A 16,362-nucleotide genomic window follows, 5' to 3' on the forward strand; every position below is an offset into this window, starting at 1 on the left:
GCACACATGCACACACATACGAGCATGTACACACACACACACACACACACGGTGCTCCCTGTGGAGTGCATGGCAATACTGCCCGCCTCCCCCAGGGAGATGCCATCTCGTAGCAGCAGAGGCTGGCAGCTGCCCCAAGACGGGGGAGTAAGGAGCTATCGGCAGACTACTATTGGTGACTGTGTAGAAAGTGTAAAGGTTACTGTTATACTAGAAAAATACTACACTTCATAAAACCCATGTTTATTTAAAAAATCTATTCAGAAAGTCTGGAAAGCGTAATAAATATCTGTACAGTGGCCGCCCATCTCCACATAAAACAGAAAGCATGAACAAAAGAATGGCCTGTAAACATCAACGCGGCTTGTAAACAAAGTGCTGAGTCGGGGGTCTGGGTAGAAAGCGTGCTCCATGCCAGCGACCACAGCGTCTGGACAGTTCTCGTCCTTTCCCAAGTGGTTTCCTGAGCTCTGCAAGGCCACCCTGGAGTCACCACTACCTTTTCCTCACCACACAGAGGCATTTTCTATTCTAGAGAATTCACGCCTCTCGGAGAGGTGAAGGGCAACCAGACCCCGTGGGAAATGAACAGAGTGCAAATCAAATTATCACGTGCTTGAGGGACCCAGTAAGCACGAGGCAGTCCGAGAGGCCGCGTCAGGAATAACACCATGTAACGAGCAATACTGGCGGACACCGAGCACTACTGTCACCGAGAAAGCCAATGCAGTTCCAAACATCAACACACACAACGCTAGTTTAAAACCAGACAATCTGACCCGAGGACAGAAGTGATGGACGGCTCACTCTTGCCCAGTCTGGGGGTGGCGCCTATGAAAGCTCCCACACTGGTGGGGCCACTCAGGTGTTTCTCCTAAACAGGGGGGCCGCCAGGGTGGGGTGACACCACACCTGTGGGTGCCGTGAAGGGGCCTTGGCGGTGGGCTAGGAGGCCTGAGGTGTGGGCCTTGGTTTTCTGGCGACAAATGCTGTGGTTTCCTGATCCAGGGGATGTGGTGAGATGTGTGAGCAGGGCAGCTATTTAACTGTCACGTGTGCGATCCTACCCAGCCTTTCACTAAGAGAGGTGCCTGTACAGGCGCCGTGAGAATAGCCAGGACACCTTCGTTCACACGCCGACGGCACAGCCATTGGCGTTTGGACGTTCACTTTGCGACATGGTATCATCACTGCTCTAGGTGACTTTCTGCTGAAGGGGCTGATGTGGGTACAGGAGAGAAAGCGGTGGAACTGGACAGACGTTCAGGTAGCGCTGGTTCAGCAGAGCAGCTGGCGCGGTAGCTCTGGGGACGCACGCCCCCTCCCCGCTAAGGGCAGTGAGGGCCACAGGAGCCTGGGGATCCCGCAGGAGTGTAGCCTCCACACCTGCCGCTCCCGGCCACGCCCCTCAGTCCTGAGAGCCACGCCCCTCAGTCCTCAGCTTCCCTTCCCTCCATCAGAACTGCGGACCTTAAGCAAACAAACCACCCAGCAGACAGGCCAGGCCCAGGGGCTGAGCAGTTGCCCCTGCAGCCAACACAAGAGGGAATGACTTGGGTCGATGTCTAAAGACTCTCCAGTTTCTCCTAAGTTTCTAACAATAAGTGACATAACGCAGATCTAAGATGAAGCTATTGTATGTGGAGGGCACGGTAGCGTGGAGAAAGCATTTTCTGTTGAGAAAACATGAGCCATGCCTAACGTGTGTGAAACACGTGCATGAACTTGCCCCCCACCTTTTATTTCTTGTGGTTCTCTGAGAGAAAAAAAACACCTCATGGAATAATTAAAGCTTCTGAAATAGTTTATATTTCAAGGTCTGAAAATAGGAGACCAAGCTAAGTAGTAATTTTTCAGAACGCAGTGTGTGTGTGTGTGTGTGTGTGTGTGTGTTGGGTACCAGAGTGAGTTGAGATGCAGGGACAAAAGAAACAATGAAATAGCGTCTCCTTAGTGAAAACCTGGCTGTGACCAACAGGCGCTCCCGCAGTCCAGCCTCAGCGCAGAGGGACAACCGGACAGACGGAGGGCGGGCTCGAGTCTCCTGTCAGCCTGGCAGGTGGCTCCCTGGCTTGGGACCGGCTGGGAGGAGACAGGACACACGCACCTCTCCTCCAGGTCTGGGCAGTGGCGCTGAGCCTGTCTGGTTTTCTTTACCAAAGGAACGCACGCCAGCTCGCTCTGCACCACACCACATCTGTGTGCACACACAGCCCACGGGGACACTGACCATCACTGAGAGGCCAGGTGAGGACAGACTGTGCAACAGAAACACAAAGGACACAGCACAGCTTCCACAAAGTGCATCACTACTCTGCTCACGCAGCTTCCGGCTCCCCGGCCCCCAGGGCGGGCAGAGGCCTCACGTGCCCATCCTGTCACCAGTGGGGCTGACAGAAGATTGATGGGCGGCAGCAGAGCTCAGGGTTCCGATGAGCATAGCTTTTCTGGGACCAGGAAAGCAGAGCAAACCCACAGCAGTGGGGAAACAGGCGGACTGGGCCCTCGGCCAGAGGAGCCAGGGTCCTGGAAGCTCCAGTGGCCTCTGCGATCTAGAGCGGGGGGCAGGGGCCTGGGCCCTGGGATGAGGGGGACGGGCGACTCTTGTGAAATGTGGTACCAAGGCAGACACCGCTGGCCGGTTCTGGGGGGCTCCTCCCGCTCAGATCTGCGACAGGACACAACACCCAACACTTCAGTCAGAAACGCAGGGCCAACAAGACAGGGCTCTTTGGGTCACCTGAGGGGGCCAGGCATCTGCTCTTAGTGCCATGTGTCCCCCGTCCTTCAGCCTGCCAGGAACTCCAGGACCACCAGCCAGCTCCTCCCAGGGAGGCACGGCCATACACTGCTCGAGACATTCCCTTACATAACGACTAGGGTGCACGTGTCGGAAATCTCACCAGGAGACTGGCTTTACGGTTGGAAAAAATGTCTCCGCAAAGCAGGAGCCATGGGTCAGAGGCCCACAGTCAGAAGGGACCCCACAGGCATTCAGCGTGGGTGCCGGCGGTGATGGGGGTCCGTCTGGTTTTGCTGGGGAAGGAGATGGCAGGTCAGCAGAGCGAGGCGCTGGGAGGTCACCGTCCATCCTCTCCGGGCTGAACAAGGAAACGCAGAGCAAGCGAAGGTGCTGTGCTCACTCCAGCAGCGCCCGTGACCGCATCCCAGGCCAGCGCCCGCGAGCCGACGATGCTGCAGGTCCTGCCGCTGCTACAACCTCGTGGACGTGAGTCTTTTCATGCCTCTGCGCTGGGCCAGGCTGGACGACAGCACCGGCTCCAGCCGTGGGGCCTGAGGGGTTCTGTTTAGAGCAAAGTAGGTGGCAGCCATTGCGCCCTGCAAAACAAAGGAAAGGGCCAGGTGACCGCAGTGTCACCAGCTCCTGAGTGGGAGCCTGCAGCCATGGGCCGCTCTGGGCCACTGCAGGACACTGGGGTGCTGAGCAGTGAGCCCAGGGCCAGGCCTGGCACACACTGGGTCCCTCGTAAATAACAGCGATTTGTTCTTCTCACCGCGTCCGTCCATCCACCATCCCACACCAGCCTTGAGCTTTGCTTGTGATGTGGGGTAAATATTTCTGACTCACCCGGGGCCCCAGGCTGAGGTCAATGACCCTCACTTCTCGCAAGGGGACCGGGTCTGCTCTGGCCTGCTGTGTCTGTAGGTGCACACTCACACCCCACGGGGCCCTGGCCACCTCCACTTTGCCTATTTGGAGGAGTCTGGACTAACGCGGGTAACTGGGTTTCTCCTGGAGCAGCTTGGAATCCTCTGCATGGTCTATACGGGACCGCTCTTAACTGAGTAACTCCATCCATCATCAGATGCACGTCCTGCAGGCTGGGCCAGTCCCCAAAGGCAGGGCCACCCGCGAGAGGAATGCTGCTCTGGGATAGGTCACTTGTAAAGTGACAGCCTTGGTGGGCTTTATGTCATGTCTGGGTGTTGTACTGGGGGCTCTGGGTCTCACACATCCTACTGAGATGAAGAGGCCACGGGAAAGTGTTAGAATCATGAGCCGAGAGGCGAACATCACGTCTCTGGCAAGGCCGTCCAAGAGGGACAAAATGCATAGATAAGCAGCCTAGTGAGCCGGTATGCTGTATGACCTCCACAGCTGACCTCACAGGCTTGGTGTCAGCCCCCATGGGCTGCCCCTGAGACCTGGCAGTGTGTGGCCTCAGCCCTTTCCCACGCACAGCAGCCAGAGGCCGCCCCTGGCAGGTGAGGCAGAACTGGCTCGTGGCAGTGCAGACCCCCCGTCCTCAGGGTGGCCATCCGTCCGTCTGGACTGTACAAGAGGGTGCTGGTGTGTCATGACGGAGGTGACCAGAAGCCACTCACTGCCTTGCTAGGTAGGTTCAGGGACACGTGTGTGCAGTGACTCAGAAGTAACAGCTGTACTAGAAGGCTGTCGGGTGGCAAACATCTGCTGTAATACATGAATGAAACGAGTGGCTCCACTGTCGGTGGAAACCTCTTGGTCCCTGGGAGTGACACATGTCTGCTGAGGTCCGGCATGAGCTCAGACAGGCCAGCCACACCCTGAGCTCTGCTCGGCCTGTAGCCTTGTGCTTCTTTCATGGCCCCGAGGTCTCAGGACACGCTCATTTAAGAGGCGAAGCCGGATTCCTTGATGCACGTGCCCAGGGAAATCTATTAGGCAATTAAGGGAGAAAGCAGTGGCCCAGGCCACCTGCTTTGCAAATAAAGTTTTACTGAAACAGAGTCACACCATCTGCAGACGTGCTGCGTGGGGTGTTTCTGTGCTATATCGGCAGAGCTGAGTTGTTGAGAGAGAGAGAGACATCGGGCTCAAAAAACCAAATATTTACTGTCTGGGCTGTTATGGAGAAGTCTGCAGACCTTTGGTCTGGAATTGAGGATTTGGGGACCTGGAATTGTCACAGCCCCGAGACTCAGTCTCTCTCTCTCTCTCTCTCTCACACACACACACACACACACACACGTGCACACTGAAGCTGTCAGCAATGTTAACAGAAGCTGTAACTCATGTATGTGCGGAAAGGTGTAAAATACAGAGTCGGGATCCCTGTTTGGGTCTGCCGGCTCCCTCTCTGCACACTGATTCCTCAGGTTTGATCGTAAGGTATCAGACCAGCTTTTCGGCGTTCCCCACCCCCCCACTTTGCTGTCATGCCTCCTGTGGGTACCTTCACGAGGTGGACGTCCTGTCGGCTGAGCTGCTGCTGGGACAGGTACTCCCTGTTCACAATCCACGGGTGTTTGAGGACCTGCACCGCCGTCAGGCGCTGGTGGGGGTCCACGTGGAGCATCTTGGACACCACGTCCTGTCGGGGGAGGTCGGGGGAGACGAGGGGCACCGTGAGCACTGTCCTCAGAGCCTTCCCGGCAAAAGTCCTTTCTCCCTCTCTTGGCAAAACCCGACCACTGTTCTCAGTGACTCTTTGCATTTTAGGGTCAAATCTTTATGTTCAGGTTCACAAGTATGTGGATGATTTCTAAGTTTTAACCAGCACCAACTTTAGTGGTTCAGCCCGGTTTATACTGTGTTAAAGACTTTTTGTCTACAGAGAAATCCAACATGGAGACGTTACATGCTGCAGGTAAGGCACTGAAATCCCATTTTAGTACAGATGACATCTTCCAAAGGGAGAAGCTGAAATAATTAATAACCCACAGATATAAACCAATTCATAACAATGTACATAGTTCCATTTTTATCAGATTACCCACAAATATTTGCTACAAATAACCATCAACCATGGAAGAGACAATCTGCAGCCATCACATATGTCCAGCAAGCTCCCATCCAGGTGGCATGGTTTTCTTATTTGATTGCAAAGTGGCAATAAAAACTCCTAAATCTGGTTAAACACAGAGCTCCACGTTACATTTACACGATGCAATACAAGCACACATGTGTACATACGTGTACACACATGTACAGCCACAACTGTGGTTTGCATTTGCACAGCGTTTCTGCGAATGTCTTCACAGGCTGCTGCAGCTGTCGTCCTGAGCCATCAGATTGTCCTGGGGGAGGGCAGTGATCTTCCCTGCTGTGGAGGTGAAGGTGTTGACGTCTGTGGTGATTAACTTAGTGCCCAAGAAAGACCTATGACGAGAATCCACACTTTCCCACTAGTTGCTCTCCTTCCCTTAGAGTTCCCACCAGACTTCAAAACGAAATGAACACATCCTGTGAAGCTGAATTACGCAGCAGAATTTCTGGTCATAAACGACCACAAAGAAATACCATGCACGATAACAATACCCTTTCTCCATAGAGAAATCCGCTGCTTTTAGTATGTGCTACCGAGAATCTTGGTAACTTCTTGAAACAAATATCTCCTGGAAGCATTGTTGTGCCTGTGGCCACGTGTAAAAGTGGAAGCAGAAAGACCGCTACTGACTTGCTCAAGATGTCATAGGAAAGCAATATGTTTTTATACATGCAGGACGCAGACAAAGTAAAAACAGACGCCCCTGTGGACTTTGCCTATTTCTGCAGGACTGGATATTTTGCTGTGTGGTGAGCTCAGAGATGGGGAAAGGCGCCAGGAACTGAGGGAGGAGAGGATATGGTGAGGACCGGGCAGGAAGAACTGTGCAAGGCCCTAGAGGCAGCAAAGCCCTCGGCCCACGGCTGTGATCTTGGTAATGCATCCCGTACGTGACTTCACGCTTTTCCTGACACCTTCTCCCTGCCCCCACTCCTGCTTTGGAGATCCCATCCCAGAGAAACCACCAGCACCCAGGTGCTGGTCTGTGGCTCTGCTGTGGGAACCAGAACTAAGAGACTTCCTAGTTCTGAGACAGAGTGGATGGAAGGAAGCACTGGAAACGTCAGAGTCCGACACATGGAAAGTGCTCACTAAAGACCAGCTACCATCATCCCCTCTGCCATCACCTCCTCCATGACCTCACCGTCACCTCCACATCACCTCCACATCTCCTCCACCATCTTCTTCACCATCACCTCCATCATTCCCTCTGCCATCACCTCCACCATCATCTCTACCATCTGCAGCACCTTCTCTATCACCGCCTCCACCATCACCTCTGCTGTCTCCACCATCACCTCCATCATTCCCTCTGCCATCACCTCCACCATCATCTCTACCGTCTGCAGCACCTTCTCTATCACCTCCTCCACCATCACCTCTGCTGTCTCCACCATCACCTCCTCTATCACCTCTGCCATCTCCTCCACCATCACTGTATGAAGTCACACAGTGCTGGTGATGGTAGAGTTGGAATCGTCTACCCTTCTTCCAGTCACTTATAGTAACACAGGAAATAAACTTGATGCTGCTTCTTACTAGTGGTTGGATTCTAATTTACTATTTGATTAGAGAGAAGTTTGATGACGCCAACTAAAAAAGACCAAGTCTGATGGACAGAAGAAACAGTTCTGGTCACAAAACACTGCAGCTGCGGAGAAGCCCAGATGCAAAGTATTTTAAAATAAGGATATAGGGGTGGCCAGTTGGCTCAGTTGGTTAGAGCACAGTGCTCTTAACAACAAGGTTGCCAGTTCGATCCCCACATGGGCCACTGTGAGCTGTGCCCTCCACAACTAGATTGAGACAACTACTCGATTTGGAGCTGATGGGTCCTGGAAACACACACTTAAAATAAAATAAAAAAGTTAAAAAAGAAAAAATAAGGGAAATACAGCTCTGCTGCAGAGCTCTCTGCTTGATCAGTCTGTGAACACCTTGGACAGCCATTCTGCAACATCGCTACGAGTCTGATGATTAATTTTAGGTCAACTTGGTTAGGCCGCAGTACCCAGCATTTGGTCAAACACCAGTCTAGATGTTTCTGCGAGGTATTTCATAGATGAGATGAACACTTACGCCTTTTGGCTCTGAGTAAAGCAGAATACCCTGCATAACGTGGGGGGGCCTTGTCCAATCTGTTGAAGGTCTTAAGAGAAAAAAGACTGAGTTCCCCGAGGAAAATGGAGTTCTGTCAGCAGATCGCCTTTGGACTGGAGCTGCGACGCGCGCTCCCGAGTCTCCAGCCTGCCGCTCTGCCTTGTGGATGTTGGGCTCACCAGCCTGCAGAGTCATGTGAGCAACTTCTCTAAAAGAAATGCGTCTCTGTGTCTCTCTCTACACATCCTGCTGGTTCTGACTCTCTGCAGAACCCTAATACACCAAGACTGTACAAAATGTAAAAAGTGCCATAAAATATTTTTGCCCGCAATTTTTATTTTTTAGCTGAGCAGCTTTTGAAAAATCTATGAGGATAAAATAGCTATATTGTTTACATGAAAGCTGTCCTCTCGCTTCGTCACAGAGAGACGTTCAGCACAGAATCTCCACACCTCACAGAGACTCCTGGGCTATGAGCTCACCTTTGCCGCATCAGAGATGGAATCCCAGTTTCCCCCGGAAAGGGCGTACTTCCCGCTGCCAATCCGCGCCAGAATCTCCTCGGGAGTGTCATCCGGTCCATTTGCAAAAGGGGTGAATCTGTGTAATGAGAGGGTTATGGGCATGAGAGCTTCCATTTTACCATCGAAACCACAGCTCACACTGAATACTGCCTCTTTGTTGTTAAAAAGAATAGCTTTTTCTTCCCCCTTGTGCTCCAAATCCAGGATTCCTGTAAATCACAATTTATTTCTTAAAGCTTAATCCACTTGTCTTACCTTGCGAACGGTCGATAGGACAAAAAGCTCTGTGGGGCCCGGATGACCCTTCTGGACCATTTCTGGCTTCCCTGGTGACTGTCACAGTGGTCTGCCTGTGACTCAGTTTACAAGGTGGTCACATGATATAATGGATGAGGACCTGACATTTGAAGTCTGAGAAACCTCCGGTCGATCTAGGACCAACTCTGGGTTCTTTGACAAATTATTCTTTTGAGCTTCAATTGCAAGAGGACCTGTGAACGGGTAAGTGAATGATGCACTCACAGGATCTCAGCAGTGACATGCCCACATGCATATCAAGCGCATACGCACTTGCCCCACCGTAAACGTGGGCACTGTCACCCCTTAGCATAAACCAGGGTATGTCAGTATATACTTTCCTACAAAGGGAATTATATGTGACTCTAGCGACACTCCCTTTAGTGGCAAAGTTGGTGGCCCTAGTTTAACATACAGGCAAAGCGAGTATCAGAAGAATCACAAAGTAACAGCAATGTGGCCTCAGGAAGCGTCACAGGTTGTTCTCCTTCCATAGTGGACACTAATGACATTTATTATGAAATAGCGCATCAGGCCACAGACAGAGCAGGCCATTCTCACCCATTCTGTGACGGCACTGTGCCAACCAGGCCTGGATGGTCTAGGGACCCCATCCCTTTTCTCCCCTCCACTCAAGTATTTAATAGACCTAACAATGTAGGGAGCCAGTGGAGTTCTTGGAATTCTAGGCCTTGGAGGCTGGAAGGAGCCTTGACTCGCATGCAGTGTCCTCTCCTCACTGAAAGCGTGGGGAGTGGGGTCAGCGGACGTCAGGGGTTCAGCCCGGGAGCAGAGCTGGCGAGGGCAGGGCTCAGGTGGCAGGCACGACCCTTCTGTAACACCCGGTGTCCTGTCTGGGTACAGTCCAGTACACCGTTCATGCCCGTCTAACAGGCACAGAAGTTGGTGGCCAGCGCCACTGCTGGCTGCCTTTCTCAGGGTGCTGTGTCACCGTGAACCTACGGCCACTTCTTGGCTCAGGAGGATGGTTTAAGGGGCGGATGTGTGGACCCTTTCAGGGAGGGCGTGGAGCAGTGGCCAGAACATGGACCCGTGGCCGAGGCCTGGGTTTTTGTGGACGACCTGAGTTCTGTAGCCCCTCGCACAAGGGCGAAGAAAAAACTCTTCTTTTTAACAGTTCTGGAGATAGCTTTTAACAAAAATGCAGGCAAAAACCCCTGTCTTTGTTCTTCAGTTCTCCTGAAAGGGGCTGGGGAAGGCTTGCCCACACCTGTGCCTGGGGAAGGCCCAGCGTTGGCCCCTGCAGGGACAACCGTGGACACCTACAGAAGAATCACAAAGTAGCCCCCCTAGCCTCATGGGGGACAATGCCCTCGGGTGCTGGCACCAGTCTGAGGTTCACATTACCCGGCCAGCATGGTGTATAACAGGATCCCCAGACTCCAGATGTCACACGCTGCGTCATAGCCTTGCCGTTTCAGGACCTGGATGGGGACACGCAGACGACAGATAAGCATACAGCGAAGAAAATGCGAGTTCACAGCATGCTGTTCCGATGGCACCATGATCCTGGCAGGTGGACACAGGGGATGTCATTTATGAAGGTTGAGCTGACTCTAATGCACTGAATAGGGCTCCCCAAAGACCAGCAAACACAGGCAACCATCGCTCTTGCCGGATACCGGACAGACAGACTGAGAAGGAAGCTTTTAATTTTAAGGCAGAAGAAATAGTCTTATTATGGTAAAATATACCCATCATAAAATTTACCACCTTAACCATTTTTAAGTGTATACTCAGTGTCAAGGACACTCACACTGTTATGCAGTCGTCTCCACCATCATCTCCAGAATTCTTCATCTTCCCAAACTGAACCTCTTTCCCCACAAAATGCTGACTCCCCTCCCCCACCCCCAGCCCCTGGCACCACTGTCTACTTGCTGTCTCTGGGAATGTGACGACTCCAGGAACCTCATATGGGAGGAATCACACAGCATTCATCCTTTTGTGTCTCGCTTATCTCACTTCACACGATGTCCCAAGGTTCATCCATGCCATAGCATGAAGCAGGACTCCCTTCCTTTTGAAGGGCTGGCTAATGTTCCACGGGGTGGAGGGACCACGTTTGGTCCACCATTCAGCCACTGCCACCTCTGGCTGCTCTGACTAACGCTGCTGTGAGCCTGGTGGATGGTTATCGGTTCGTGTCTCTGCTGTCAGCTCTTTGTTTGGGTCACACGGTCATTCCATGCTTAACTTTCTGAGGACTCATTAAGGCAGGGTTTTCGCGTGTCCCTGGGTTACATGCTCCCACAGAGGGCTATCCCCTGATACGCGGTAGCTGGGTCACAATAAGGAAGCAGCTAGCTCAGGGATTACTGTCGGGTGCAGCGTTAAGTGTGGGTTCAGGGGAGCTTTTCAAGGTCCCTGTCCCATCTGTGTGGCTTTGCGTCTGCAGCCGGGGAAGGGGTCAGCCAGTACGCGTGAACAAAGCGAGCACGCACCGCTCCACCTTTGCCTCAGCGCTCACTGGCTGAGAGGTCTTCAAAAGTCACGTCAACATTTGCAGTCTGTTTGGGTTTGTTTGCGTCTGTGAAATGTGGCTGATAGTATCTATCCTGTCCACGTCATACGATGTAAGAGGATAAATGTTAGAAAAAAATGGTCAAAGTGTTTTGTACATGGCAAAGCAATATACCAATTTAAGGTATTCCATAATTGCTAAAATCAATACTATCAATATTAATACTGATCAAATGAAGCAATAATAGAGGCTTATTATCAGATTATGTTTGAAGGGGCCACAGGTAAGAGGCTGGAATCACATATGGGTAACCTAACAATGGCCCCCAGCCAACCCACCGCTGCAGCGCGCATCCATGTGTTTCTCCACCAGGCCACTGACTGACAGCTTCCTTGCAGGCCGGTGGCCGGGCTAACAGCTCACGGCTCACAGGCCAACCACTAGGTGTCAGCATGCCTTCCTCCTGGGACTTGCGTACAACTCACTGCACTCAGGCTAGGGCGTCTCTGATACAGTTCCATCAACAACCAGGAGGGTCCACACGGAGTCTAATGTCTGTTTCCACCCCCGACCTCCTCCTCATCCACCAGCAGGACCAGCCTCTACCTTCCACACCTGCTTTCACAGCATCTCAGGTTTGGGGGCTTTTCTAAAAAGCAAGAAACTGGATTTATCTTCATGAACATATCCATGACTTCAGAACCTAACGGGCATGGTCCCCGGGGATGCACAGGATGCCTCCGCCGGGCTCTCGGATCCTCTGAGACGAGGGCAAGGGCCTGTGGGATTGACGTGAGCGCTCATCTGCAAATCTCCACGGAGCCCTGACACGAACTTGGGTAGAGGCTGACATGCTTCTGTCGTGGAAGACAGCCGGGAGTGGGAATATGGCGCACAGTAGGTGCGTGAACCTGCTGTCTCTCCCGGTGAGGTTGCAGGTCGGTTTCTGACCGCAGGTGACCCACAGCTCCCTTTCTGGATGCACAAGAGCCTGATGGCATCACTTCTCACTGTAACTCCTACCAGATATGCAGCTGTTCTCCAAAAGGGCTGCAGCATAATGACATTTGACATGAAAGCATTATGTGTAACATATATATATGTATATGTATGTATATATGGAGCCACTTTAAAATGGAGCAGGAGCTGCCCTCCCAGAGGAACCGCCCTGCATGTCTGATACCTCAGTCCTCTGGGTGTTCAAACAGGGCCAAGGGACCTGTGGCCTGGGCCTAAGCAACACTGTGCCCCAAAGAACTGTTTGCGAGGGTGACAAGAAAGCAGATAGTATGACAACCGGACTGATGACGACAGCACTGAAAACTAAAACACTGTTTACAATCAGCGTCACTGTGTCATGTTATCTGCACGGAGAGCAGCGCCTTCCTTCTGTGGATGTCACTGTCCCCTTCCCCTTCTCATATATACCCCTTGCCTTTGTCTTCTCATCGGAACATTATTTGGGCTTCTGGAAAGGCAGGAGGAAGATCCTGACCTTGGAGGCCTAGGACGCAGAATCGGGAAGCACTGAGTCAGTGAGAAACCCAAATCAGTTATTCCGATTAATCTCAAATCAGTGCTTGTTGCCTCTTACTTTGAAAGCCTTTTATTTTAGGTTAATGGTCACCATCAAACATTTTATAAAGAGGAAAATAAAACATTAAAACTGTGTTTGAGCAGGACTTGGGGCCGATTCTCCTCAGATTCATTTCTATTCTCTGACATTACTGCTGTGCTAAATCAGATGCCCCCACACACCAGGAGACGCAGGCCTGTCTCCCACCGGCTCTGAGCCCTTCTTACCTCTGGGGCAACAAAGTTGGCTGTGTAGCAGGGCGTCATCAGCAGCCCGTTCTCGGCTCGCAGCTGCTTGGCAAACCCAAAGTCACAGATCCGGATGGATTCAGGGTTCCCAGACTCATCCACATACAGGATGTTACTCGGCTTCAGGTCCCGGTGAACGACCTGGATGGAAAGGCAGGAGAAAGATGCCTGCCTTGGAGGCCTAGGACGCAGCAGGACAGAGAAGGGGGGATGCATGCAGAAGGTAGAGCTTATTTTGAGGTCCTTTATTCTGAGCAGGTCCTGCAGCAGGAAGCAATTCAGCCTGGATGCTATACTTGGAGGGGCCCTCCCTCCCCTCTCTCTCCCTGACCCCTGTGATGGTGGATGACTATTTGAATGAATAAATAAATAAGCAGTTACCTAAGGTGAGGGACTTGCTTACTGGGGTCATTGCATAAAAGGGGGTGTTGTGGTGAGTTCAGGTAATGTGAATGCAAACATTTCCAAAGATAATCATTTGCCTCACGTCTGCCAAGGTCCAGCACGTTTAGGTGTGTGACCCAGGGAGTGATGCAGGCAGGGACCTGTGCCGTGGGGCATCTGACACAAAAACCCTGAAGCTGCACCTGAGCCGAGGGAGGATCTGCAAAAGCCGTCGTGACGGCCGGGCCAGTGACACCTCAAAGCAAAGTGGTTACGTGGGGCACTCAGCGATTCCTCCTGAGGGGACAGAGGCTGACACGAGGGCCAGAGGTGCCACTGCACACAGCTTGGATCCTAAGCGTGTCCACTGTCCTGGTAAAGCCCAGTGAGAGGACACAGGAGGGACGTTAAAGGGACACACGCAGGCCGCTGGCTTAGTGTACAGAGGCCCAGGTGGCAGGAAGACGAGTGTGCTTCCGGTTCCAGGACCTCCTCTCATTAAAACAGAAGCTACTCTGCAAAAGCCAGCGTGCAGGGGCTGCTTCTGGAATGGGAGTGCTAGGAAAACCAGGGAATGCTTACTATTCCCAAATCACAAAAAGGGCCCACAAAAGGACCCCACAAAAAGGGCCCATCGTGTGGCCCTGCAAGGATATCCTCCAGGATAAATGCAGCGATAACTGCATTTTCAAAGCTTCTGACCACACGCATGCTGGCCGAGGAAGTTCGCCTGCTTCATGGAAGCACTGAAATGGGGCAGGAGAGATGATGTGGCACCAGCCTCCCCATGAGGCCACGTCTGGGGGCTGAGAGCTTGGGGTGGGGAAGCAGTGTCTGGGTGGAACGGCTCTGTCACTCACTTGTGTGCGACCTGGGGCAAGATGTTTGACTTATCCGTGCTCTAGTGTCATCACCTGTGACCTGGGTGTCATCCGGAGTCTAGCCGTGCATAAACGAGGAGCTGAGAACAGTGGCTGGGCCACGGGGAAGGCATGGGAAGCTCAGCTATATCGTCACTTTCTCCTCCAGTATTCCCCCGAGTTCGTTAAGGAATTCAAGTTTAAATAGGGCAAGCGATGAAAATTCCACCATTTCTCTCTATTAAGCTCAGAGCCTCTTTTTGCTGTAATGGATCCGGGTAAATTTAACTTCCTCCCTCAGCTCCTGGATACACTCAGGGCACGAATGATTTTAGACACTAGAGGGACGCCTGTGATGCAGAGGAAGCGCGGACAGCCGAGGACGCAGCTCCTCCAGGTCCCCACGCTCGCCGCCCCTCCCCCGCGCTGCTCTGGGGGCGTCTTACCCCCTGGGAGTGCAGGTAGTCCATGGTCCGGGCGATGGTGCACAGCACGTCGCTGGCCTCCCGCTCCGAGAAGCACCTCTGCCGCAGGATCCGGTCCAGCAGCTCCCCGCCGCGCATTAGCTCCATCACCAGGTACACGGACTTGCCGTCGTCGTAGACCTGGGAGGCGAGACCCGAGCGCACGGGCCTCAGCGACCAGGCGGTCACCGCGGCGCTGCTCCCGGCACCGGGGGACAGCGCCACGGGGCAGCAGCCCTGCGTGCGCAAAGGCCGGGGTCTCGGTGCTCCCCGAGTGAAAGCGGGACTTCTGTAGGAAGGGCGGGAAGGCCCGTCCCGTCACCCCAGACGTGGCGCTTAGGGCAAAACCGGCCACAGTAACTCGCACTGAGGGGGCGAGGCCAGGCGGCACAGCTGCACGAGGACATTTAGCTGAAAGGAAGGAATCTCGGCAGTGTCCCGCCCCCCCACCACTCTCCTCGCCCCCGGGAAGATGCGGACACGGCCACAGCGCAGCCGCAGTCCGAGCACAGCGCCTTTCAAAGGCCAGGGCGCAGAGCCCCTTGGGGAACCTTGTTGACCCGCAGGTCTGACCCCGCAGGTCCGGGGTGCAGCGTGACCCTGCGTGTCTGACGAGCCCCCGGCGCCTCTGTGCTGTGGTGCCCCGGACAAGACGTGGAGCAGCCGGACCCCAGGGCCAGACGGGGGCGGGAGAGTCCGAGCCGTTAAGCGAACTGGAGCAGTTAGTTCAGGAGAGCAATAGAAAGGGGGCGCATTCATCCTGCTCCCTTTCATCTCTGGAACTTAAAACAAAAACCCAAATAGCGCTCAGGCCCTTGTGAGGTCACGTGGTGTGTGCACCAGTCACGCTCACACACCCGGTGCTGAGAGAGCTGGACGGAAGTGCAGGAAAACACCTAAACACGGTTTCTTTCTAGCTTATAAATCAATGGATTTTCATAACAAATGACTAAAATAATTTACCAGACTCTGGAGTCCATAAAAGATGTAAAGTTAATTTGCTGCATTTGTTTCTGAGTTTATGAGCTCAAATACCGTCCTTCTGAGAGTGTGCGCACGATGCCGTTTGTAACATACATGGTTAGAAACGCGTGGACACTTTTCAAATTAGTTGATTTCTGCTTGTGGGTCTTAACACAGAAATACAAAGTGACAGGGCCAGGGGGTCGGAGGTGGGTATGACCACTAGGAATACACCCAGACTTTGTGGACATGAGGTACTTGTTTTGTGTTTTCTTCAGATGTGAAGTGCCATTTGGAAGTCCTCTTACTCCAGGAATTTATGGGGCCCAAAGGGAAATCGAGGTGGCCCCAATAATTTGTGGTTTCGGGTCCCTGGTGGGAAGGTGGAGAGGAAGGAAACTCTCCCCTCTGGCCTCAAACACCACAGCCCCTAGGCCTTCGTGGATTGTGGGGGGCACCTCCCCATGGGGGGCGGGGGCGCAATGGGGCCGGTTCCTGGCCTCTCCTCTCCCAGGACCACTAATCGCCCACCAGGGAAGCTGGGAGGAGCTCCCCACCGGAGCTGCAGCCTCCAACCTGACGCTCTCCATCTCGTCCACTCCATAATCCCCATTTCTGCATCTTCAGGAATCTTTAGGGATGATGATGGAAAGGAACGCTTCTGGATTAGAATTCACACCACTTATCTTT

At 53.0% G+C, this 16,362-nt stretch overlaps 1 protein-coding gene across 3 annotated transcripts in view; it reads right to left on the reverse strand.

The window, feature by feature from the left end:
- Positions 1 to 243: 243 nt before the first annotated feature.
- RPS6KA2 (ribosomal protein S6 kinase A2) overlaps positions 244 to 16,362 on the reverse strand; it is a 224,282-nt gene continuing 208,163 nt past the window's right edge. For all 3 annotated transcript variants that reach the window (XM_033100429.1, XM_033100428.1, XM_033100427.1), the window contains exons 16-21: positions 14,692 to 14,850; positions 12,981 to 13,142; positions 10,061 to 10,137; positions 8,354 to 8,471; positions 5,178 to 5,315; positions 244 to 3,339 (exon numbers count right to left, since the gene is read on the reverse strand). In XM_033100429.1, coding sequence (XP_032956320.1) covers positions 3,214 to 3,339; positions 5,178 to 5,315; positions 8,354 to 8,471; positions 10,061 to 10,137; positions 12,981 to 13,142; positions 14,692 to 14,850 — 780 coding nt within the window. In that variant the 3' untranslated portion in view covers positions 244 to 3,213. The remainder of the gene's footprint in view (positions 3,340 to 5,177; positions 5,316 to 8,353; positions 8,472 to 10,060; positions 10,138 to 12,980; positions 13,143 to 14,691; positions 14,851 to 16,362) is intronic.

Source organism: Rhinolophus ferrumequinum (assembly GCF_004115265.2).
Source record: "Rhinolophus ferrumequinum isolate MPI-CBG mRhiFer1 chromosome 3 unlocalized genomic scaffold, mRhiFer1_v1.p scaffold_36_arrow_ctg1_4, whole genome shotgun sequence".
In the NCBI taxonomy this organism is placed as follows: Eukaryota; Metazoa; Chordata; class Mammalia; order Chiroptera; family Rhinolophidae; genus Rhinolophus; species Rhinolophus ferrumequinum.